Source organism: Ptychodera flava, chromosome 11, assembly GCF_041260155.1.
Source record: "Ptychodera flava strain L36383 chromosome 11, AS_Pfla_20210202, whole genome shotgun sequence".
NCBI classification, from domain to species: Eukaryota; Metazoa; Hemichordata; class Enteropneusta; family Ptychoderidae; genus Ptychodera; species Ptychodera flava.
The window spans coordinates 21,401,658-21,429,480 of NC_091938.1; the positions used below are offsets into that span (position 1 = coordinate 21,401,658).

The 27,823-nt window shown below is 37.1% G+C and overlaps 1 protein-coding gene across 1 annotated transcript; it reads right to left on the minus strand.

Moving 5' to 3' along the window:
• Positions 1-13,328: 13,328 nt before the first annotated feature.
• On the minus strand, positions 13,329-27,443 carry LOC139143805 (latrophilin-like protein LAT-2). The gene is made up of 20 exons (XM_070714367.1): positions 27,270-27,443; positions 25,189-25,290; positions 24,772-24,872; positions 22,061-22,249; positions 21,595-21,663; positions 20,920-21,040; positions 20,294-20,440; positions 19,717-19,943; positions 18,342-18,391; positions 18,079-18,205; positions 17,664-17,761; positions 17,074-17,185; positions 16,771-16,895; positions 16,500-16,592; positions 16,157-16,223; positions 15,550-15,635; positions 14,986-15,112; positions 14,643-14,684; positions 13,941-14,141; positions 13,329-13,473 (listed from the first exon to the last, which is right to left on the minus strand). Exons 3-20 carry the CDS (start codon positions 24,865-24,867, stop codon positions 13,441-13,443), a joined length of 2,010 nt encoding a protein of 669 aa, XP_070570468.1. The 5' UTR covers positions 24,868-24,872; positions 25,189-25,290; positions 27,270-27,443; the 3' UTR covers positions 13,329-13,440.
• Between the last annotated feature and the right edge of the window lie 380 nt (positions 27,444-27,823).

The window sequence follows — 27,823 nt, forward strand, 5'->3', positions numbered from 1 at the left end:
TCGCAGTTTGCAATTCCATCTGTTAACCAATGAGTCCACGCTTTGGCCAGTCTTAACAATCCATCACTTACTGGAATTCCGATTTATTCCTGTTCATGCTTCCAGAAAGAATTCCCCTAAACCGTGTGGCTTTCACTGACCTGCTCCACTCATTTTTTTTCAAGACTTAAGTTTCAACCTCACTTATATGCCGGGCCTTCATTCCGCATTGGACCCGCCACCACAGCTGTACGCGCCCACCTTCCTGACCATCTAATTCAAACTTTCGGCATTTGGTCAAGGGATTGTAACCTGAGACTTATATTCGGACACTGGAAAGCCTCCTCCGTCATGCATCCCAGGCATTGACAATACAATAGGGACATTTCTATTCCATATGGACATTTGACAATAGACCAATTTCCTCATTCAACCGGAAGTTAGGTTAGCATATCATTTGCATGGCGATTTGAGATAGTTCAGCTGCAGAAGTCGACTTGTCAACGTCCTCGCTATGGCGATCGTAGCTTTGGGTCCGTATCTGTGGTGTTTTCGGACGGGATTTCTGCCTCTTACGGGCTCGTTTTGACTTTTACGTTTTTAACTCCGCGTAAAAGTCAAAACGAGTCCTTTGATGGATTGACTGTCATACATCCATCTCATAGAATTCACACTTGACAATCTATCTAAGTTTAAAGTGCATCCATTCCTTTGATCTTGACAGCATAGGTGAATACACATTCAAGTAGACTCCTACTTACCACTTTGTTTCTGACATATGAATTTATGTTGCTCATCACAGGCAATGCGTGACCAACTAAACTTGTCGGTGTGATCGATGTGTGATTCAAAGCACTGCCATTTCCATTCCCATGATGTCCATTGCAATAAACAAAATAACAGTACAAATAAGCTACAGCGAAGGAAAATAGCTACAGTATTATCCGAGCATTGGTCAAGTAAAATACATGGCTGAAAATACGCATGGTCTGTTTTATCAAAGTGTCACCACATATCTCATCATGGTCGAGACAGATGAAGTCGGCCGTTTCATAGACTGAACAATGTCTCACAGTGACTTTGTATCAAATCAAACATTACCAAGTGTGATAGTTTGATGCTTAACCAGTATTATTATCTTAATTACTTGCACTATTTATTTCGAAAAAAAGTCAACAGGCAAATATATATATTATATATATATATATATATATATATATATATATATATATATATATATATATATAATTATATATATTTATATATATATCAATTCGATCACACGTTTATCCGTACCTTAAGCAAATGATAACAATTTTATTACAAATTAAGCCCCATTGATGAAAAACCTGCCTCGTGTGCAATAGTCGAAATTGTGAAAAGTGATCAATTAAAGTGTCTTTGTTTTCAGACACTAAGTTGTAGGTTTTATATAAATGCACTCTGATAGCTACGTTCTCTTTAAATTCTGTCTGTATGTGTGTGTGTGTCTGTTCTGTCTGTCGGTCTGTCTGTCTGTCTGTCTTTCTGTCTGTCTATCTGTCTGTCTGTCTGTTTACACAAAAACACCTGAACTCAAAAGCACCTGAACGGATTCAAGTCAGATTTGGTAGACAGGTACCATATGCTACTTGCAATAACTGATTTGACTTTGGTTAGTATTGCTTGCATATTAATAAATTATGATATATCATAATTTTAAATAATGGTTTCCTCTTTAGACAGGAATAACAGTTTTGAGATATATGAAAAAATACTGCACAAAATTCATGAAATTTTTCAGTGATGACTATCTCAGAACATTGTGATGAAACTGAGAATGTCATGTTTACTGCTCATTTGCATATTTAATGAACTTTTGTAATTAATGATATATCCATTCATACACCAGGTTTGATGATACCTGCTACATATACTGATCTGATAGAAATGTAATTGTACTGAGAATCATTGAGGAGTGTCAAGTTAATAAATAACTCATTTGCAAATTTAATTTAGTTTTTTTATCATTCATATAACTCCGAAATTTCTCCACCAAATTTGATAAAATCTGCTGCAGATACTGATCTGATAGAAATCTAATTGTACTAAGAAGCATTGAGCAGTGTCAAGTTAATAAATAATTCATTTGCAAATTTAATTAAGTTTTGTTATCATTAATATACTCCGAAATTACTGCACCAAATTTGATGAAATCTGCTGCAGACACTGATCTGATAGAAATCTAATTGTACTGAGAAGCATTGAGAGATGTCAAGTTAATAAATAACTCATTTGCAAATTTAATTAAGTTTTGTTATCATTCATATAACTCCGAAATTACTGCACCAAATTTGATGAAATCTGCTGCAGATACTGATCTGATAGAAATCTAATTGTACTGAGAAGCATTAAGCAGTGTCAAGTTAATAAATAACTCATTTGCAAATTTAATCAAGTTTTGTTATCATTCATATAACTCCAAAATTACTGCACCAAATTTGATGAAATTTGCTGCAGATACTGATCCGACAGGTATCAGACTTTATTGTCAAGCATTTAGTGGCGTGAAGTTAATTAAGGGTTTATTTGCATATTCAACGAACTTTGTAATTAGTGATCTTACTCCGAAATTACAGCATTAAATTTGATTGAACGTGCTACAGCTGCTGTTCTGATCGATATCTAATTATCCAATGATGCATTTAACAGTGGCAAGTTAATTAACAGCTCATTTGCATATTAAATGACGTTTAGTAATTTGTGATTTAACTCCGAAAGTACTGTGCTAAAGTTGATGAAACCTTCTACATAAAATGATCTGACACATATATGACTGTTATGTAAAGCATACTACTATGTAATGAACCTGTTTAAAACCACATGAGCATGCCCATTCAGTTCACATCTGGTAAATGAGTGCACTGTGTTAGCTATGTTCTATTTACCTTTATTTGGTCCTTATGAAGAATGTTGCGAAATTTGTATTGAAATAAGCACCGATTTTACTAATGGCCATTGAATATTTTACAAGCGTTCCATATTTGGAATGGGGTTCACAGTGAAATGTTGAAATCTCTCCGTTACTGCCAAATGTTAGTTGTTTCTTACCCCTCTATGATTATCCTTGTCCGACCCTGAGGCATTTTTCAATTAAAGAACACCACAGTAATGGGAGAGTTTTAAATAATCTTGATGTAATGATTTTAATTGTATCTGTCCATACTTTCATGACGTTAATATCGGAGTCAAGGAATCTTTGCAGAATGATTGGCTGATATAATACCTTTATGTTCTTCTCGAGGACTTGACTTAAACGACTTAACTTAAAACGGGAATAATGTGTAATGATAATAACAGACGATGAATCAATGTACATTTTCTTAAATAATTTCCATATACGTTCTCGTACATTTTATGAATTTTTATCTCAAACTAGAAGATTCAACTAAGGCAATAGCGTTATGGCAAATGAAAGTTTAGAGTCTCTTTACCCCAGACGTCAATCCTGTGTACCAATCACCGGTCTTTCTTTCGGTCGTCATGATTGTTTTTAATCTCTTTCTGTCATTAATAGTGCCTACGATTGCAAAGTGCGACGACTTGTCTTCACAGTGTTTTTTTGCATTTGACCAGGTTGTACTCACATCACTGAAGAAATAGCACACGGTATCCGCCAATACCCATCCATCTGAGCAACCTTTGGGAGATGAATTTTGGAAACAATGTGACCACGATGTCGGCAAACTCCAGGTCAAAGTTTCCGTGCAAGATACAACTATATTATGACTAATCGCTACCCCTGATTCTATTATTATCTTGCCCTTGCACTGAACTTGCATCAAATATTGCCAATGGAAACGTCAGAAAGACAGTCAATATCCAGAAGTAAGCGTATGGGGTGCCCAATCTCACGTCTCAGGTATGCTGGGAGTATTACAACACCAGTGTCTGACCGATTTGTTCTCATATTAAACACTATTACCTGTCATGATGGCTATAGCGCCCGTCTATTACCCCGAGGGGCCGTGTGTTACCAGAAACATATTGCTATTCCCCGAGGCCGTAGGCCGAGGGGTATAGCGATGTGTTTCTGGTAACAAACGGCCACGAGGGGTAACGAACGGGCGCTATAGCCCGAATAAAGACCAGGTTATAGGTGTTTTATAACACACCACACGCTCATGTTGTATTATGTTATAGTTTTTTATGTGTTTTGAGATTTTGTACTGCAACAATCCATTGTGACAAGTTTACTTGGCGATATTTCCACAGCGCTTACAGTTGTACGTGATACCACTTTCTCTCAAAAACTATCCTAAGCATGCCTAGCAACAATCCTTGGTTGCACTTGAATCTTTTTCGTCGATGAGCTGTTCAAATCATACGCTTTTGGAATATTGGAAAATGTTGGAAAATCTGTTTTAGAGAGAGGCTCGTCGCTCATCCCGGACGCACATAACGTTCTACACACCTGCCATTGTTCCAAATTTGGTGTGAACTATTTCCCTAGGGAAATAGTCTTTCAAAAAGTACCCTCTGACGTCACTTTTGTCGATTCAATCGGGACAAGACTATCTAATTCCTCTTCACATGACGTATTCTGGCGAATCGCGACACGGAATGAGCATGTGGCGTGTTATAATCTGTATTATTACATATGTACCACTGGTTTACTTATTTTGAAGCGCGCGCGTACTACCCGTATTTGCACTGCAGTGCGATACCAAAAACATAATGAGTGTTTACCAATTTTGACCCGTAACTATTTTTGTTTGTAAACACAAAATTTGTCGTTTGCAATATTTCATTTCACTTCGGTTCGGTGCTAGTTATAGTAAAATGGATGACATTTCCGATAAAAACTACGACAAAGAAAATTGCGTGTACTTATGGCGTTGGGACGATTATTTGTGTTATCCGGAAGAGCAGTTTGTCGTCAGCGGAGAAAAAACATTGACAACGGGCGATGTCGGCTCAGCGTAGTACTACCGGGCCAAAGTAGAAATTACTTCCAAGTTAGTCGAAGCTGTAAGTTTAAAGTCCAGATTCGCCGGTGTTTAACCGAAGCTGAAGTTAAACAACATGCAGGTGTACCACCGAACGCCAAGGTTCAACTTAGCGGCCATAAAAACATAAGCAGCCTAAACAGATACGCGGTAGCTCCGAACGACCAACAAAAAGAAATGAGCGATATTCTCACCGGCGGTCAATCAGAACATTAGCCCGATTGTCGACTGGTAACTCTCTTCCTGCCGACATTTTTTAAGCCTAATCCTGTCATAACTTCACAACAAGCAAGTTCGGTCGCGAGTATCTTTGCAAATGCAACAATTACCGGTGAAACATTTAATTTCAACTTTACCGGCGAAGGCAACGGCAACCAAACAAGTGTCACACGCCACAGGGACCGGGATGCCTGCGACGACACGAAAAGACGTCACTCCAAGGTTATGTACGACTCGATGACGAATGAACAGTTAACATTGTCAGAGACGTTTTTGCCAGTAGCTTTGTCACCGTACTTCCCTATTTTCAATATTTAAGAATATGTCATTTTTACGTGCAGTTTACTTTGTGTTTAATTTGTGTGTCCTACACGCTATTGATAAGCAGTGAGCGCTTGTGTGCCGTGGTGAAGACTGAATTGATCATGTTCGACAAGTTACGTTTGCCGTATCTTACTCTTGAATTCCTAAAAAAAATTTAAAGTGTCATTTATATCGATCATTTAGAAGAATTTCAAGCTCAAAATGTGAAAAAATTAAAAGTGTTCCATTTTCAAAGTTCTCTTTCTTAGGCTATCAATGGCTTGTGTAAGTTGCGACGCATGTGTGATCGCGAGCATGCAGAATTCGACCTCTCAGACGTTCCTCTGGGATCATCCTTGATAAACAAGTAAACAATGATTAAGCCAATCAAAATAGAGGGCGTGGCGGCGTTGACCAATGAAAAGTGAAAGCTGACTCGATGCCTCATTACATTAATGTCAATAGTATATAACTCCGAAGGGTGGAGCCTCCTAAAATATACTTTTATCTTTATACATGGACAGAAATCCAGTACAGATACAGAGGTTGACGTCTGTGACTTCAAAGAGAATGATAACAAATACCTGGTACGTTGTATTTCATTACAGTGTTATTTTCTTCAATTATATGGAAGCACTTTTCAAATGTTTGATCATGCATCTTTTAGGAAAAATAAGTGAAAAATTTGTATAATTAGTGCAATGTGTATTCTGCCGTCCTTTTACTCGCTTCGTTCGTGAAGGACTTCTGCCGAATACACCGCAGCACTCGTGCAAATACCGCCTGTGCCGCTCGCTTGCACTCACAAGCCATGGGATTCTGTCATAATATCGTATAGGGTTCAGCCCTTGGTGTCGCACCAGGGGTTATGAATAGACATTTTATTTGTATTGATTCATGATTATTAATAGAAAAGGATAAAATTGAATTAATTGTTACTTGCTAGATTCGTTTGTATGACACTATGCCTAGTTTACCCTCTGATGAAAACAGTTCACACACGTACATGATGTCAGACCCTGCAGGTATAGATTTTCTTTTTAATGTGTAATTAAATGTAAGACATAAATTGGCAATTTTACCATGAGAACAACCTGTTGTGTTTAACAAGAAACGTATTGTGCCATCGTTATCGTTGTAATAGTAACTGCACTGCCTAAACTCCAATTTTGCAAGCTAAAAACTAGCGTTCTGTCTAAAAACTGGCAATTTTTGCATCAAGTTATTGATCCTTAATATCCGGACTCTGCCTTGAGATGTTTCTGTCATGTAAAGTTTCTTGTTAACACATACGTTAAATTTACGACTAAAGCAAGTAAACCAAGTGTATTCATATATTATTCAGCACACAATGTAAAAATGATATTGTGTTATTGACAAGCAAAGGGCGTAACTTTACTCTTAATAATACTAATAGCAGTGAGCAACAAATTCTATTTCTTGCCGGTTAGAATACGAAATATGAAACCTTAAGCCAGTTTTGCTAATTTTGTATTCAATTTGTAGGTAACAATTTATCTTATTTACATATCCTATCTTATCATACATGCTATGACTGTATTGCCATTCTTCTATTGGTTGTTTAGACGCTACTGACATGAAACCGTATTTTAACTAGTTAAAATGTGAATTATATATTTTCACTGTAACCAAACTACTTACAGCTATACGCGTACGCCTGACCTTCGCTGGTATGCTTGACCTTCGTTGGCATGTTCATATAAAATATATACATGTAAAACAGCTGAGCGGATAAGACTTATGACACTCCGAAACGTAATGATGATTATGGTAAAAATTTGTTATTTGCAGTCAGTTCATGGGCATTGCACTTAGGTACAAGTACAGTTGTACCAAAAACATACAAACGAACGCATTGAAAATTTGTGTTTTGCCGACCCGACGTGACACCTATCGTCGTTCACGGCCGGACCCATACGCTGCTGAAGATTACGGTCCCGGTTGACAGTACATTATGATAAAATCGCTATGCAACAAGTTTCCTGTTGACGAGTTTAAGTATCTTAGTGGTGAATTACATCGTTTACAGCCATAAATGAGCCACAAAAATCCAACCGCACTGAAAATACTCGTCACAAACAAGGTGCACATGTTATATTTCCGATTTCTACCTATCAGTGAGATTCATAGGTCACGGTCGTGTCCGGCGGCACCGGTGCGGGGTTTCGGATAGAATGTAAGCTACTAGGAAATTCAAACTTTCGTTTAGGTTGTTAAAAGAAGTTTAGTTCTATTTAGGTAAGCCAGTCACGAAAATATACGAGCAGACAATGTATATACCTTTGACATATTTTATTCGTACAGCAACAAAATCACGAAAGAGTTACGACGCTACAGCTTACAGTGTACTCACTTCACGTTTTCTCTACTCCGCTCCGACCACAAAGTCTTTACTAAGATAGTAAATTCGGCATATTTGACGTCTGGGGACATGTATAACTCTTGGAGATAAACTGACTAGTACGGTTATTATATCCACTGCAGCATTTCATAGATGTCGCAGAGCTCTATGCTCTCACGTGTTCATACTCCATCCAGTTTGAAAGCGAACGCTGGCGCGGCGTAATAACCCCTAAATATCAGCTCGCCGTGAAATTTATACGTTTTGGCAAACTAGATTTCACAATGAAGTACCCACTTCATGTTCGTATAAAAACATTTATTATGAAATGCAACAATATATAAGAAACCTGCATTCAAAAAACGTTACGCAAACAAATCGTCCCTATCCTATTAAGTGGATACATTTGCCTCTCCGTAAACACTGCTTCGGCTGCTTGTCGGAGGTGCATTGGTGCACTTTACTTTGTTTGAGGGGAAGGACAACTTACGGCCGTATGCTGCGGGATGATGAACGCTCTGTCTTGCTATCAACATGACGTAACTGAGAGTGGAGTAGTGTAAATTCGTTAAAATTGAATGACCTTAAAGCTTCTGGGAAATACTTCTTTCCCTTTCTCTTCGTTGACGAATCAAAAAAATGCGTCTTTAGCTTGGCACTTTAACTCCTTGAGCGCCAAAGTCAATTTTTGTCACCTTTACAAAATAGACTCAAGTCAGTTTTCTCAGATTTTTGTCAAAATATTGATAACAAACTGTAACCAATAAAATGTGATTGATGTCCATTTGATCCAAAATAATCAAAAAATTACAGAAAAATTCATAAAAATTGGTATAAAAATGTTGCACTAAAATTTTGGTGGGAACAATTACAGCACTCAAAGGGTTAAGTTGGCATTTCGTCATAATATGCATTCACTGAATTTGTGAGATATCGCCAGAGTTTGCTTTGAGTTGTTCATTACGGGCTCAAATTACCAGTCCTTTAAAGAACACGAAACTTTCATGCACTTTGATCAATCTTCTAGAGAAAAATCTGTAAACCTACCGTAGTTTTGCAATTCTGACGAGTGTACCAACATTAACACGCAATATGAAATCAGGATGATATTCATCTTGTGTACGAGTCGGTTACTACAGTTTGAATAGTGCAGCGCGAAGGCCTCACTTTAAGTAAAATGAAAGGCGTGGCTTATACCAATGTGACAGTCTGTATTATTAATGATAGGAGTAATCAGCTTAATGAGTTATCTCGGAAAACGATCATAAAATGCCACCCAAATTCAATTTAATGGAAAATAATTGCATATAAGCTGTTGTGAAGCGTTGATTAGAGTTATCGAGTCAAAGGATTACGCTGTCATTCGACAGCCAGATTACGGCTACGTCTACTAGCCATGGCTTATATCTACACCAATAGCCAAACACACAAAATCGAACATGAACACAGAGAACGAAAAATATAGTATAGACGATGTGCGGAGCCGCTTTCCCTTTATTATATGAATGAACTCACTGCGGCAACTGAAAAAAGGTTGTAGCTCACATCCAAATTGTGCACAAAAGTCGTCGCGTGGGGGGGGGGGGGGGGTTCGCCGTTGTTTGCTTTCGATGCGTTCACACGGACTCAAGCGCCGAAGTTAAGTCCGAGCTCGGACTCAGGTCCATCCCTCGACTCCGTCCTAAATTAACAATGGTCCAGGGGCGTTGGGAACTGTTCTCACTGACTGACTCGGATAAGGGGCGGTGCTGGGCCACCGAAAACTTTGCAGTGAGAACAGGACTTGAATTGGAATGGGATAGCGGAAGCATGAAAGATGTAGAATCTAAAATGTGATCTGGTGTACGGGCCATCTTTGTTATGACTGCATTCAGACAGCCTGCAAAATATATATATATATATATATATATATATATATATATATATATATATATATATATATATATATATATATATATATATATATATGAAATTTTTGCAGCTGTAACCAGGTCGAGGCTCACTGTAAAATATTGCAGCTGTAGTATCAAATCGAGGCGCAATGTAAATCCTTCGAAGCTGTATGTATGTATGTATGTATGTATGTATGTATGTATGTATGTATGTATGTATGTATGTATGTATGTATGTATGTATGTATGTATGTATGTATGTATGTATGTATGTATGTGTGTGTGTGTATGTGTGTGTATTGTGTGTTTATGTGTTTGTGCATATGTATGTGTGTACGTGCGTACATGTGAGCTTTGAATGAAGTGTTGTCTAATTTGAGGTTTTTAATGTTTGATGACATGGGTGTTACTGCTAATCCACTCTACGTTGGGCGATGATTGTCCTGAGGCCTGCTATACGAAAACCATTCTTAGACGGATCGAAGGTCTTACAATAAACATTCATAAGGCGAGTCTCGACGACAATTTCGTTATATCCGTTAACACCCACAGTCGATTGCTAGAAACAAATTAATGGTAACGAACTTTGATCCGTCGAATATGGAGGCCTCACATTTGCAGTCAAATGATTAATAATAATTAGGCTATCCGCAAACACGAAGGCCTTCACCGGACCGGGTAACTATAGAAACCGGTCGGCACGTCGTTCACTCAGCCCGCCAACTCCCCGGATGTTCCTATTCAAATCAATGCACTGATGTGCGCTCACATCAAGGCATAGTGCGCTCCTCGCTGTCAAACAGCAGCTGAACTTAACGTTATATTTTTAAAAAAGCACGACTCACCAGAATAGGCTGCAAATTGACCAACATTTCAGTAAGTATGAGCAGCGAATCTTCGGAGACACCTTCAAATTGATCGTAACCTGTATCAAGTTTCTGTTTCCAACCAGACTGGTAAGAATTTCTACGAACGAATGTCACTCAGTTCTGAATTCGAAAACTACTGGCATTGAAACCGAAATCAAGTACTCAAGCAAACATTCTAATTTCTTTTTTCAGAATAATATTCTAAGACACAGTCTTGTCGGATTTCAAAGTAAGTTTACTTTCTTCGTAAATTACACCAAGATGGGATACACTTGGGCTCTCAGACGTTTACATTATTTCTTTGGTCTATTACTTGTGATGGCTCGTTTTGAAGCTCACGGAGTAGACAAAGTTTTATTCGACTTAGTTCTGTAAAAATTGAAAATTTGAATTTGACGTGTGGGTGTAGACAGGAAATATGTTACTTTTGTACAAAGTTGCAGGGTGACCTATTACTTTCAAAAGGGAAAAGTTTAAAGTTTCCTCTTGGGAAGCTTGAGCAAACATTTCGGTCTTTCAATTTCGAGTTGCGTACTACTTGAAGACACAATTCTACATTACCTTACACTCTCTATTCATTACAGTAGGAGCATCTTTTTCTCATTCCCTTTCTAATTTACGGATGAGAACCCGAGGGACCCGATATCACCAAACAGGTGCCACTGAGAAAACACGAAAAGAAAAAGCGCATATCATTTGATAAAATTTTTATTATATTTTTATTCGCAATGTAGCTAGAGAGAAAGTGCCAATTAATCAGCAAGTTCCAAATCCCTTTGGAATAACTGTACCGTAGATCCTACTCATTAGTTTACTCTCAAGCGATCATCATAATTATATTATGCAGCTTATTGTAGCCAAAGCAAATTTCTCACCAAAAACGCTAAATTATGTCAACATCTACGGTTATTATGTCCCAAAGAATGGCTAAATTTTCATAACTACACCGGTACACATAGACTGGAAGGTTCGTCGCTCGAGGCGCTCTCTACGCTCCCCCTCTTAGAGGAGGGGAGCGCAGGGAGCGTATTCGAGCGACGGATCTTTTAGTATACGGTGCACAGGGACTTTAGTAATCCTGTTGTTGTGCACGATGACGTTTATGTTGAGGTTTGCTTATAAAATTTAAACCACAATTTGTTGTTGCTGCTATTGTTCCAATGATATTGATATCTTGAAAGCAGGTGTACTAGGACACTGCAATTAGGGAGCCTTCAGTAATAACAGGGGGAGGGTCACTATTTATAAACCTATCTTAGGGGGAGGGTCACTTTTGACAGAAGATTATTTTATGGCCAAACCTTTGAATGTCCATTTGATATTCTTGAATAGAAAATTGCCGACACAATTCAGAGAGTCTTTTAAATACATTCACATTATTGACAAGCTTCACAAGCAAAGAAGATGCATTGGTATCTACATTAAACAGCTTGAACAGTTAAAACTGGTGAAAGACAAGAGACAAATACATATGGGACAGATGGCAAAGTGTATATCAATTATCAAATGTCTGTAAATGCACAGATATTGTTAGTTTGATGTGTTATTTTGGCAATGTATTGTGAATCAACATTCGGTGAAATTCCAAAATCCAATTTGTTTCACACACATCCATTTGTAACCACCTTAGTCTAATCAAGTACATTAATATGAATAATCAAGCATACATAAATACACAGATTTACCTATTTTTGCATTGGAAAAAACTATTCATACGTTTGTCATAGACCACCATGTAAAGTGAATCAAGATTTCAGTGAAATTCCAAAATCCAATTTCTTGCACATACATCCATTTGTAACCACCCTAGTTTAATCAAGTACATTAATATGAATAATCAAGAGTACACAAGAACACAGATTTACCTATTTTTGTATAGGAAAAAAATTCTTCATAATTTCATCATAGACTACCATGTATAGTGAATCAACATTGCGGTGACATTCCAAAATCTAATTTCTTGTACATGCTTAGATTCGAGCAAAATATTTAAAAAATCAGAATCGAGGTCCGACCTACCTTTAAACATTTGACACTTAATCGTGAGTGACTAGACATTAGCCAAAACCAGACTGTCGCTTAGCCAAATAACAGATATCACATTGTTTACTCAAAGTATAGTACAACACAAGGTAATCTCTTACAAGCTTATATCCACTTAAAGTACGTCGCTCTACAACTTAGTATTTTAATTAAACTATACTTCCTAAAGTCACCAAAAAATTATTGTAAATAATTTCCCAACCTCATAAGAATTGATAATTAAATGAACGTAATTTACAAGCAATTAATCAATTCAATTTGATTCAATTTCATTTTTTCTAAACCTTCTTTGTAAAATTTATATTGCTGACATGTAAGCGAATAATATCTAAGTCACCTGACGTATATAAAATAACAACAATCATACAATCCCGAATCCAACAACAAGGGGTCAAAATATGTTAATACATGGTCAATTGCTACAATGACACAAAGCAGTGAGACAGCAAAGTGCCGGCCCACACAATAAAGTCATATCTGTGAGGGAAAAATATATAGCGACCTTTAGCAAAGACCCAAGAAGTAACTTCAAAAAGACAAAGAAGAAACTTAAAAACATTTAAACAAGAAAAATTATGTCACAGTGGTAGATTTCGACGTTATAGGCCATTTTTTTCAATTCATGCGCGATTGTCTTTCTTCTTGGAAAACTCTCCATTGAAGAGATCTTTGATATTCGTCACTTATTTGGATCCCTCCACATTGGCATGATCTGTACTGTGTACCTTACATATACTACACATAAAATATTCTTAGTAAATCATCCCTCGGTGGACGTTTACACTTTACTTGACGTGGACGCGATGGGTACGTTGAGCCTGGAAGAAGACACGAACATCGATTATGGTCGAGAAATCAACATTTACGGACACCAATAAGCCAAGGTTAAAATTGCATTAGCTTAAAATTCCGTTACAAAAAGAGTTGACTCGAGGATATTTGCTTCATTGTGTATAAATCAAACAATAATGCGCATTTCTAGCATGCAAAAGGGGTGACAAAAATGCACGCATAAAAGAAAGAATGGATTGAAAGCATTATTGTTACAATAAATAATGCTAACATTACATCCTGTACACGAGTATTGATCATATTTATAAATCTGACAAGCATCAGCTAGCATCTTTCGTGCTGTACAAACATGCGAATTTCTCGACTTTCTGAGTCCTTCATGAAAACAGGAAATAATACGCAGACATGAATTTCCATAGCGTGCACAGTTTTCTCAAAGTACCCCTGACTATTGTTTACTGAAATAATGGCGATACATTATGAAGCCACTCACAGCTTGGAACAGATGCTGAATTTTCTTTGACTTTTCTTCCTTCTCCTGTTGTCGTTTGCTGATCTCTCGTTCACGTTTTCTTGTCTGCTTTAAGACCTCTCTTCGCTTTGTCAGAATCTCTGTTTCGTTGACTTGAACTTCTGCTAGAGCGTCACGTTCATCTTCGTCACCACATATGCGAATTCTCAGGGCAACCAAAACCTACAACATCAGTTTAAACACCATTGTTTCAATAAACTGGGCGCTTAAAGCTACACTTAACTTCATAAATATGTAGGTACTTGTATTTATGAATTATTAGTGTTAAATTAAAGTTTGTCTTTGAAAGTTAGAGCTTCATCGGTCTTGTCTAGCTATCGATGAAATTACCATGTTTGGTTAACCTTAGATTCTGTGCGAGAGAGGGACCGTATCAATGAACACTAACAAGTGCAGAGGCCAATACGACAATAAAGTTTGACCTAGGCCAATGTCATACATTCGAGTAACAAATACCATGCTAGATACCTCACCAAAATAGTTAAAAACCAATGCGGTGGGATTCGGCAGAGGAACGTCATCTGGGCTTTGAGCCACATATCTATAAACTGAATTCCTCATAAAGCGTCGCATTCTATCAGTTCGATATGAAAAAAATCCTTCTGTATGTTAATTTTGCTGGTAGAAGCAATTCGTACAGGATGCTACACTTTTTTTCCTTACCTCGCGATTAGTTGCGAAAAACCTGAGGAAAATGACCGATCCCTGAAAGACAATTTAATGAACTTAATTCATGCACATGCCGGAGATTCATAAGCACTTCGATAGGGTAATGAAATGCAATCTAAATCCATACTTATAAAAGAGTGCCATAATTTGAAAATATGGAGTTTCTAATCGACGGTTTAATATATGGATATGAGGAAAATGAAACAAAGAGTATGTGTGCCGTCCATAGGTTTCCATAAAAAGCAAAACATAAACCCTTATTGAAAATTATAAAATTTCAAAAACATTGACGTCAGATATTTTACTTGTTTAATTAACATTTAACCTTTTGACTCACCTCAGAAAATATCATCAACGTGAAAAAGTAGCTGCCGTCCAGAGACTTGGCAAGGGTCATTGAATAGCCAGTGACACGAACGACGAGAATCGTACCATATAGAAGCATCACAGAAAACACATCTTCCCTACGAGAGTAAAACATACATACGTGACCAGCTTTGAAATTAAGTAATCTGAAAGATTCCAAGCAATTCAAAATGGATGCTCAATACACAAAGTGATCCTTCTGTGAGGTGACGTTACAGCTGTGTCGGCAATCTATGTATGTATGGTTGGGTGGATGGATGGATGGATGGATGCCATGGATGGATGGGTAGATAGCTTGTATGATGGGTTGATTGATGGATTGATGATTAGCTGGACGGGTGGCTGGATGGATGAGTAGATAGGTTGGTCGATGTACTGATTGATTGATTGCTAGACTGGTTGGTGGGTAGTTAGATAGATGGATGTATGGATGTGAAATAGATTTATTTGCATACTAAGCAGAGCGAGTGTTCGGCCATTGTATACCACTTTGTCGTAAGCGTTCATAAAGACCTATGAATGCTGATACACTTACCACAGCCTCTCACTTTCGTCCTGACCACATTTTTGTCCATACTTTGTGAAGATGTAGTAAGCGTAGCAAATGATCACTAATGTAATCTGAAATTGCAGAAAGCCCCGAATGATCATTTTACAATACGAAAACATTAAGGAAACCGTTATCGGCTAACAATAATGTGGAAGCAAATCGTATCTGAAACTGATGTGATAAAATATAGCAAATACCTTGATTTTTGAGATTATAAAGCCACAATCAGGTCAACAATTACTCTGTATTTAAAGATTGAACCATGATGTCGTACAATAATCGTGAGTTTCTGCTATATTGGGTATCTTTCAATTCAGAAGGGGGAAAAGGGCGATAATAGTTTTCAAAATCTCACACCAATTTAAACAACTACGGTAACGCCCTATGATAAAGGAAGGAAGCAGAGCAGACTTATTGTGGTAATGTATTGTGAAAGGTATTTCAGATGTTATGACATAGACTTTAGTGATTATAAAAACGTGTGAATTTTCTCCATTTCCTATGATCACAGGTTTATCCGTTCTGGTTATATTTTGATCCTCAGTCAATGACGTCAAATGTCTCAGTCGCAAATCTACACGTAAGTACCCACCATCATTATCAATACTTCAACTGTTATTGAAATTGACAGGGCATACGTCGATGCGTCAAGCCAGCAGCTGAAAACAGGAGGGAAAGTCCAAAAGATTACAGTTTACAGATTACAGATTACTTCTGTTCCAGGGTCAACAAATAGCGGTATCTAACTAATCATATATTTTTGTAGAATACGTAGGCAGAACTACATCATTAGAAGGAGGCATGTTTCGATACTAATAACATTCTTCCATTCTTTGTTAATATGACATAAAGGCCGTGCGCATTGCACACTATAAGCATCTACAGAAACGAATACTAAAACGGACATGTCATTATTGATCAAACCTTTGGCATACCTGACAATGTTTTCATAATCCGGCAGGCGATTAACATACAGAGAGACGACAGCAACTAATGGTAGCAACCATCCATTCAGTACATACAATATCCTAGCAAAATATTAACAAGTATGGATAAATACATATGCTGTTTGTAAAGAGATCAAAATTTCGGCAATTGGCACATTATTTCAGATTGGTTCCTACGAGAAAGTACCAGCATCAGTACAAATGAAATCATTAATGATGATAATCCAACACTCAAAACTGACTGTTTCAGTTCACATACCTGGCAAGAATCACACGATCTATGAACATTAAACGCCGTAACTGTTGGATGCTCATGTTCATAATCCAACAACAACTGCTGAACAAAGAATAGTTCATCGCCACGGCCAAGACTTGGCAAACATTCTGCAAAGAACAAAAAATATGGAGCAACGATTAATAGAAACTGGTGGTGTCAATCCGCCGGTGCAAAATAGTCTTGGTTTTAACAGCCATATGGTGCAGTCATTTTGTACAAGTGAACAGTGCTTAAGCCTGGCCACACAGGTGTGGATTAGGTTTTCGCAATGAAGTTCTAACATACCGGTTGTTCGCTGTCCATGGATTCAAGAGCTGACGCAGTGCAGATAATGATTGGGAAGGACGAAAGGGACAATATTGCTTGACCAAGCACAAAGTATCGGTCCGATGGTAATCTGCATGGCGAAAAAAACAATGGACGTAGGTAAGTCTCAGTAATTGGTAGTAAAAGACAATAACGGGCAAATGGCAATGCTAGTTGATAATGTTTAGGATTACACCATTATGATATGAGTAGAATAGAAAAGCAGAAAATGTGGAAAGTGAGATGTTGGAATCTGTGACAATCTGTTACCGACAAGTGATCGAAGACCATAATAACAATGTATTGTTGAATTGTAAATGGGCAAGCAATATCGCAAACGAAAAGTTAACGGTAAATAAACAGTAACAGAAAATGGTTGAATAGTGTTGGACTTCAATAACCTTGGAGTAGCAACAACAGTAAACGCATAGCTTTCTTGCACGAATCGCGTTTTTTTTATTTTCCAAACTATCACAGGAGCATGGCTTCCCTCTTACTTCAAAAGCTGCAGAGCAGCAGCAATACCAAGTTCAATAACGGATGTAAATTGATGAAATTATAATACCTACCTTGAAAAGGAAATCATTATAAGAGCCGTCAATATCAGTAACGCCGAAATACCACTGTACACCGCCATAAAAGGTTTGTTAGCTGATTCCAAGAATGGCTACAGCAATAATAAAATAAAATAAATAATTGCGTCACATGTTGAGCCTGACATGTCTGTTAATATCCGATCTTTTCTGTCAAATCCACGACTTTTGATCTATTATTGTAAACTTCGCACACTCGTTAAAGCACGAAGTGATTTTAGTCGTAATATAATTCAAGTTCTTTAAAAGTAGATCCAGATTTGTAACTAATTTACCCTGGGTTATCCAATGGTCTGTTTAAAGTAAATTTGATTTTCAATAATGGGTTTAACTTTGTAACATCAGATTGATGACCAATATTGAGTTCTTTGAAGATATAGTTTAAACTCACCTTAGGCTGCTCTCCTAAGCTCATAATGGCACAAAACGTTCCAACTTGATCACAAACACACTCTACATATTCGCCGAACTCATCAAACCCTTGTCGCAGAAGTCGACACACAGAAACATCCCATATTCTGGAGAACAGTGGAAAATTATCAAGCAAACAGTGACTATTGATCGTAGTATAAACAGTGGTTATAGCTTATCCGTTTAAATTATTATCGCTGATTTTAAAAGTAAATGAGTTTTGAAATAAGTTTGCATACTTACCCAGTGTGTTGGCCCATGTCTGCAAAGGAACAACGTGGGTTGTACCCTTCCTGTAAAAATATCAAACAGCAATCAATAGGTATGCAAAACTTACTTTCTGTCAGATGAATCATTTGTTTACAGGTAACTAAAGATCAATTGATAATTTGTATTTTTAGTTTCTTTGAAATGGACATGAAGAAAACTTTTATCTGCTTCCCGACGTATTTTGATATTGATACACTTTTTATCAACGAACATCGTTAGGTTACCCTTCATTTATTTCTTGTATTTATGGTAGAATGGACAGATATTTGTACTCTCAAACTTTTCTATTTTTTCTGGTCTACCACTTGTAGATGCTCATTTTGAAGTTCTCAAAGTAAGAACATTCACCGTCTTAGTTTTTCGAAAATCGAAAATTGTATTTCTCAATAGAGTTAACACAGGAATTGCGGGCTTTTAGAATTTCAAATATGGGTAGATGTCGGGTAATTTGTTTCTCTGGTATCACAATGAGCACGGTGAATCCCGACGTTTATTCTTGATTGTTTTAAGAATGGTTCCAAGACAAGAAATTGACCATTTTAAAACTAACAAATCTCTAGTGTTTAATAAGCTCAGAACCCCCATAAATTGTATATTTTCGGAAAGCCTAGATATAGGGGAACATGTTGGTTACCATAGTGTCAACATTGTTTACATAACAGTCACGTGACAGGTAATTTGCATAACCTTTCAAACTTTTTCCCTGTGTTTTGCTTCAATGCTTTGAGATATGTGGCTGAAATTTGTGTGAGTGCAAGCTGTCCTAAGGGTCTTTAAAAGTGTGTCTCAGAATTTTTTTAAACCTTCTTAAACAGTTTTTATGCCAGAAAAACTTCCAGAGCGGTGAATTTAACCGTAGATGATTTCTTTAAAATTGTGCTCCAAAAAAACTAAGCAAGATATAAAAAATCTGAGACACACTTTGGAAGAGCATTGTGACAGCTTGCACTCCAGCAAGTTTGAGTCAGATATTTTGAAGTATTGAGACAAAACATAGGGAAAACCGATTTTTGAAAGGTTATGCAAATTACCTTGTCACGTGATAGTTATGTAAACAATTGTGACACTGTGGTTACCAAAATGTTCCCGTATATCTAGGCTTTCAGAAAATGTATACTTTACGGGGGTTCTGAGCTTATTAACCGTTAGAGAATTGTTAGATTAAAAAGGTCAAATTTCTTGTCTTGGAACCTAAAGAATGGTTGAAAGTTTCATTGTGTCCCGGAAAGTTTGAGCAAAGTTTCGAGGCGTATACTAACTTTTATTAGCAAGAGCTATCAAAGTAAAGGATAAAAACAAAGATTCAATCTAACGATAATTAGATGTTACGCAGTGTAAACATAGTCACCTGTATCTCATATAGTCGGATGACAGCCATGTCTGTTAGGTTGTATAAAGCATTTTCCAGTTTAGGATGAGCTGACACCGCCAGAGCAACTGTGTTTACTTTCTTTACAATCCTAGTCGTGGTAACACTTTTCACCCACGCCCGTTTCGCTGGAGTTTGTTTGATATCGGCAGGTAGCAAACTCCCTGTTGTCCGGTAAACAAACATGACAAGGGCAACAGGCAAGTCTGAAAGGTGAAAAACATCACATCAAGGCTGACATTTTGTTTTTGAATTACCAAACTTTCAGTAGGAAAGTTAAACAAAATTTGGTTTCCAAAAATGAATAATGTGCCTCTACGCGCGCGCGTTCCACCGGTACGGGTACGGTCGTATGTGAAACTGGGCCATATTTGTCAAACGGGCCTAGCATTCAAATCTTGGCAAAGATATACGTTACGTACACCACTAATGTTATGTTTATATACGTCAATATACGTAAATATTCTGAACGTATATCAAGCTTTTTGCCTAGTGTGAGTACATCGCATGTTCTAATAAGTAGGATCGGGTATCGTTTCTCCACGATGGCCCTTACCAGTTTCCTTGGCTTGAAATTGATCGAGAAATTGTCGCGAAAATGTTACGCTCTCGTGTATCGACATTGTGTCGTTGCTCAAAAGGGTCCGCTTCTTTCTTTTGTTTGCCTGACCAGACCCGCGGTTGACGAAATATCCAAGAAGATCTGTGATTAAATAACATAAAATATCTGTGTCAGTTAGATTTGGTCGCAATCTAAAAAAAAAATAGACACAGTTCAGTGTCAGTTAGTGATCAATATCATGATGTTAGGAGACTCCTTCAGTGTTCAATATTATTCCACTATGCCCGCGACACATACTAAATGATAAGACTAGTGAATATAGTTTCGTTATCATTGAGCTTTTCATAGACTTTGAAGTGTATTTACTGTACATACCTTTTGTACAAATTTGTGGTAAAAGGTGACAAGCATCATATAATGAGAAAACCCCATCCGACTATATATAATTTGCCGTAACCTTGCCCCACGGCACGCATCTCTAATAATATTATCAGGATCCGAAAAGTATTGCTAAACGCATTTGGAACGGTTAATAAAGTGTTTCCATTCACCTCGGTCGCAGGGATTGGTTTTAATGATTATTGCTGTGGAAAGAATCCTGCACAACATTGAACACATACCAATATTTTTGCTCTGCAGAAAGAGTTCTTTTCCAGTATGTACCATGTACAAATACACAGTAGCACCAAACTCTTCCATTGCGGACAATATCGAGACAGCGCTACCATCTGAACCAAGATTCTGCACATGAAAAATCAAAGTGTGGATAGAAAACCAATATTGTACATATTGTACGTGGTGTCCGCTTTAAACATACTAGTAAAGAATGTGGCCACAAGGTAACAATACATTTGCCTGTGCGTCAACTTTCTTATAAAGTTGAGAATAATAAGAAACATGAATGGTGACATGGTAAAATATGAACGACTTTGTTGTGTCCTGACCAGGTGAATTTACTCTCCATGATTTAACTTTGATTCTGAAAGATCAAACCGGGTTCTATTTTTTACTGGAAAATCGACATTGTACATGCATGTAAAGTCAAGTCTCACATTAATTGGCATCACGAAAAGTGTAAACATGATAACAAACATCGGAATAATGATACTCAGTGACACGAGTGTGTCAGACCTGTTGAACATGTTCAAGTGATTTGTTCTGGAATATCTGACCCCAAAGAAATTTTGAACGACAGAATAATGTCGTATTCTGCATAGTTATCATGCAGGCTTGTAACGTTGTTTTGTGCTAGTCAATGTAAGCAATGCAATTTGACGACGCATTTCAGTACCTACCCTGTAAGTTTGCCCCCATTGTTCTTCAACCCTCAGATCGAGGCTGTTGCTGCATGCCAGAAGAAATTGCTAGAATTATAAAACAAAGAAATGAAACATTAGGCCTAAACGTAGCATGACAAAAATCCTTGACATGAGTCTTGGTCAAATACAGTTTCATATCATACATGTATATCTCTCACACGCCCAAACTTTACAAATTTTTATCCGGCGGGCGTTATTTTAATAATTAAACCAACTTTTATGCCAAAGATCAATTAAGTGGTTAATATTTTATAATTTAGTGGTGTCGGGCGAGAACATACGCCCTCTAGACCTGAGCACTTCAATAATTATATCGGTCTGATAGATGTAGCGCCCTCGCAGTGTGGAAGTTGCAAATAACTGAGTTCTAATTACAAAGGTACTAGGTAGTCAATTTCATGAACAGATGTCAATATCTCACTAACAATTTTACGATACATACCTTAATCAACGGTAGAAGTTCAAGTATCATACTGTCATCCCTGTTAAAGTATTTGTTACGGGCGATAGTGGCCAAAATATCTCTGGCGATTAAGATGTCGCCACCGGTTAGCGTCTCACCACTTTGGAGTGTGTCACTCAACTGCTGTAAGATGTCTGTAGACTTGGAAGTGTCATTCAATGTGCTTTCCTGGTAAGATGAAGCAAAAGGTTTCGATTTACTTTCAGCTCCAACATTGCATTAATTTCGTAAAAGCTCGATCGGACTCTAACTAAAAAAACACTGCACGTCTCCTACCGAAGACATCACAGTCTAACCGCTGTTACGGGGGCATAATGAAACACTCGCACACACAACATAGCTATCATACATCGCTATATATATATTATGATTTGAGAATGGTTATTCAAAGGTTTTCGGGGGAAAACAGCTATAATACATTTCAAACATCGCTATAAATCTGCAATTGGATATCCGTAAAAGGTGATAAATAGAAGTTATAATACGACGCAACCAACTTGAGATATTTGGTCATAACCGAGCAATCATATATCCATGCTTAGAATTTTATAAATGTTAAGGAAAACCTTAAATTTTGAGGCTTTACTTTTATTCTGCCTTGCACATAAACATGGAAATATTTATTTAAACAGACGTCATTGATAAACCATACGAATATAGGTTTTCGCCGAAGTCAACACGCACGCGCGGCAAATCCTTCATATTTAAATGAGCATCATAAGAAAGCGGGACTCAAAAATAGTTAAACGCAAAAGAATTTCAATGGTGCAATTTGTTATTACAATCGTTAGTGATCAACAACTTTCCTCTGCTTTATCTCTCCCGAGTTTGATCGCGCTCGATCGCCGCACGAAGCAGAGGAAGGCGGCCTTTATGTTTTTACACCAGAGAGTTGCCATGTCAACGGTGTCAACATGTGTCGTGCGCAAGATATCGCTGTCACGCCAGGCGCTCACGACCTGTTCGGAGATGGTGCGAACGGTGGAATATTTGCTGGCGCTTGTGAAAAAATTACAAGAATTTTTATGGAAAAGTGACAACCACTGGATAACATCGTAAGAGTCTACAGATTATTAAGCTACCCAAATTATCCTTGCTCCTTAAAGTCCTGCAATTTTTGATTTCGGCAACATAGCATCGTAGGCTGAGAGCGGCAGCCATTTGTTTGTTTACTTTTTTCACTATCGATTTGCAAATGTCAAAACTGAGGGCGTTTACCGTGCACTCTCGAGGTTTACTGTGAAATATCACGACTGATATTTTACAGTGAACGTCGCCAGTTTGAGCGATATGACATGGGTATATGATAGTCGTTCAAACAAAGCAAATAAACTATGATCATAGTGAGACTTCGTCACTAAGCAATTCTATTGGGCTTAAGATTAGTTCGTTTCTTCAAACCATGAGATTTCTATCAGAAAAAAATACCCAAAATGCTGTACGAAAATCACCCATGCTTGAATACAAAATCCAATCTATTATGATAAGGACTCCCTCAAGAGTCAATATTGAATAATATGCATATTTTTCATGGTGAATTTCAAGATGCACCTGTCAAAGAAACCCAAGAGGAAAGCAAATTTTCATCTTTGAAGAAAAGTCATGACTATTCTTTTATAAAACTCGCTTAAAGCCCGTGTAATTAGTATTTTTACGTGGCTCAGAGGAAGCGTGAAATATAGGATACGCCTTTCAGCCCGAGCGCCGATGAGTATTTTTATTTTTTTTTTATTTATTTATTTATTTAGCACAAATAACCAAATTAATAAGAAAATAGTACAGAATGTAACAATTTACAACACCAAAGGAGACAACGCAGTTATTTGTGCATGGATAGCACAGAAAAGTCCGAAGACTTATTTCCACTGTGGTCCATGAAAAGAAGACTACACAATAAATATAAATATAAAAGATGACAAAGAATTCAAAATTAAGTGAAAAGACAAAATGCGGAAAACAGTCGAATAAAAAGACAATCCTGCTGCCGGTTTAAGACACACAAACAACAACGACAAAAGATCGGTAATAACAAACATCCAATTGTAAACATACAAGGTAAAAATGGATATACAGAATCAATCTAAAGGTCAAGTACACTAAAAAATTTCTCTTCAACAAGCGTTTAAAAACAATGTTTGATGAAGTCAGCCGTATATTACATGGTAATTGATTCCATAAATTCGAGGCAGAATAGTGAAAACCAGTTTGGGCGAATTTCGCACCGAATGGAATATAAATAGAGAGGTCACCATGGCGAATGTTATAATTGTGAACGTTGCTTTTAATCACCACAATAGATGAGAGATAAGAAGGGCCTTTCCCATGAATAATGTTATGCATCAGATTTGACTTTAAATATTCAATTCTTTTGTCCATAGGGAGCACCCCCAATTTTTTGTAGTGAGAAGCATCAATATGTTTTCGCGGATGCAACCCCAGGACAAATCGAATAATTTTATTTTGTGTTGTTTGCAACCGATGTTTCGTGTATGTTTTCAGCCCAAGGTACCAATAGGCACTGGCATAATCAAACAGACAATTTATCTAGGCATTTGACAAGAGTTTTAAGTAAGACAAGAGTAAGTGCTCAAATTGAATTAAGGTAAGTGGTTCTTTTGACGGTAATGTTTGCATTCACTGTTGCGTATATCCTGGTGTGTGTCAGCTAAATTACTCGGTTTGCTACTCACATTTAAAGACTTTTGTAGCTCCGACATGTCTTCGCCAACACAGTATGTAGTGTCCGGTACCGCCCAGGCACCATGCTCATCACAATAGCGTCTCATTACACCTGAAGCAAATTTCCTCAGATCATCAATGTTGACTGAGATTGTAAGCATGCGTACTATTCTATTGCATAACACTTTAAATTTTAAAGTAAAATTTACTAGATTGATTAGGAAAAAACATACATGCAGTTTCCAGATTGTATGGAGAGCCTGACACTCTTCTCAATAGGGAGAGAGGCTGTTTGCACTGCAAAAAAGATTCTTCTTAAATTTGCCAGAAATGTAAACATTCTGAAGTCGTTACACCAACGAATACATTGTTAAAATGGCATTTTTTTCAAACTGACTATAATTCAGCAGGCATTGTGACATACTTACCGTCAGAATTCTGACACTGAAGCCAATCGGTGAACTCCTCTGCAGGAGTTTCCTTCCATTCAATACCAGAATTTGCATCTTCTTCTGAATCACAAACTTCGCCTGTAATTAATCAGTTAGAATTGTATTGCGGTCATCCCCCCCCCCCCTAAAAATTAAATTTACTTTTGCTTCATCGCAAAAAATTCTGGAGGTGACAACTTTCAATCTCAAACAAATTGTTGCTAAAATGTGTGCCGTAGCAAAGACGAGATAATAATCAAGTTTTCGATGCTTGTATTCAATTTGTTTTAAGTGACTGCTGTGTAATCCAAATATGTCGAAATTTATGTCATATATTATACTCACCCTGTAACTAGCTAGGAGGTACCATTTGATATTTAGTTAATAAATAAATACGGACATTGTCAATTATTACATATCAGGCGATCACGTCAGAAATTAGACTAAATTCATAAAACTTTGCAATTACCCAGCGATGTCCCTTAGAGATCATTCTTATGGATTAGCAATCTTCAAATTTGAGGTAAAGTATTATGAAAGGGTATCAGGATTAATCTCTGGAAAAATACGAAAGTTGCCGAGAAAAATGACACCAGGTTACGTGAACACTATCAATTTTGTCATTTAAATGGGCCCTTACCGAGACAACTCTTCCTATATGCTTCCTTTCCTTCATAACGTCTTACATATTACACCAACCCCCTCGAATTATCTAGTGTTTAACTTCGGACCATTGCCATCTTTTACCATTATTTATATTAGCGATATATCCATTGCTTCGATAAAGATTTTTTGTAGTGTTTCATGAACCCTAAAGCGTGTGGTTGGGTCGCAGTCAGAAAAATGTAACATATGAGCTCGGTTATTGAACCACTCTTTTTTAGAGCGGCTTTGTCTATGGCTTCTCCGCTAGTTTACTGAGTGCCTTACGTTGTGAGTTCGAACCCCATCAAACATTTACCGCAATTATTTGTTGACGTAGTCCCCTGGTACCTGACAACTCTCAAATAAAAGAAGTTGACCGTATCATCGCCCGACATCTTTCCCGATTTTATATCTGTATTCAAGCAAATATTCATTCATTTTGTCACAGGATAAATAAATAGACGACAAAGCTCTGGGTCATTTTGTTCAAAAGTGCATTTTGAATTGATTTTTTGAGTGTATTCCTAGTTCAGTTGCATTATTCTTGCAGAAAAGCTACTAATCCAGTCAATAAGATTTCGCTGTCCATAGTTAGCCTGCTGAGAACTTAAGATTTAACTTTATCTTATATATTACTTGAATAAACCAGACTTTTGATCTAGGTAATTATCCAACCATAATGGTTGACATTAATTGATATCTCTCGGTAATTAGCAACACTGGTTTGTTCAATACAAGTGCCGCTGTTACCTCGGTAATGTTATCGTTTATTAATGTTCAATTTGTAAAGATATTGATTCTGTAGAGAAATGATAATATAAGTGGATTAGGTGGACAAGGTAAATCCAATAAATTATTCACAAGGACAAGGCTTGATAACATGTAGGCGTAAAATGTTTTGTTGATGAAGCTGTTTAATTAATCATTCAAAAACACTTCAACATTTGATTACTTATTTTTTTTTATGTCAGCTATTGAAACTTGGTGTGTGAAGAAAATTTAACATGAAATTTTACTGCCTTTGAATGGCGACCTTGAAAAATACTTTAAGAGAGTACAGGTCTAATTTCGTCAGTCACATGTACTTTGCTTATATGAAGTATGTCTGACTGTGTAGCATTTTCTAGGTGGTCAAAATTTTGGGCGATTTTTAATTTTTAGGTATGGATATAAATTCCCTAAATAGGAAAATTGCATCATCAATGAATTGCATCTAATGGCGATGGCAGACAAAGGAAATCTGTCAATTACATTCTTTGTTTCATTATTATCTAATAAGTCATTTTATAGGTTCGGAAAGATAATCGCAGTCTGTTAACTGTTTTAAACCTTCCAAATAAAATTAAATACGACTTTTTACTAGGCCAACGTACGACATATTGTAAACTTTATAAATACATCAGCAATCTTTTAAAGCAATTGCAATATTTTACCTCCATGGCTTGGTTTGCTCGAGCTTCCTGTCGTTAGAAAATCGGAAATACAGATTCCAATTTTGCTCTCACGTACAAAGCCGGCTTTACACACACACACGAAGCTGCCGACAGTATTGATGCAAACGGCATTGCGATCGCAGATATTCTCAGACGCCTGTCGATCACATTCATCGACATCTGAAATGAAAAAAAATTCAAGAAAAGTGCCATGAAGAAATAATACGAGATCGGTGAACTTGATAGAAGCACAATAAGTCCATAGTAACGTTCCGTAGTTGTTAAGATATTTGTCTGTGCAAAGGTCTTAGTCATGTGTTTTGAAACTGACGTATCCCAGGAGGCCAAACATGTGAGACTTAAACAAACAGAACTGAAAACACGTCAACAAAGGTGAAAAGCAATTTTTATCAGATCTCTTGATGTCAATACGATTCAAGCGAAACATCCACAAACTGATAAAACTGATCCCTTGACTACAGACATTTAAAACTACATGTGCATGGCACACAAAATGACATTAAATGTTAATATAATTACACATTGATTAAAAT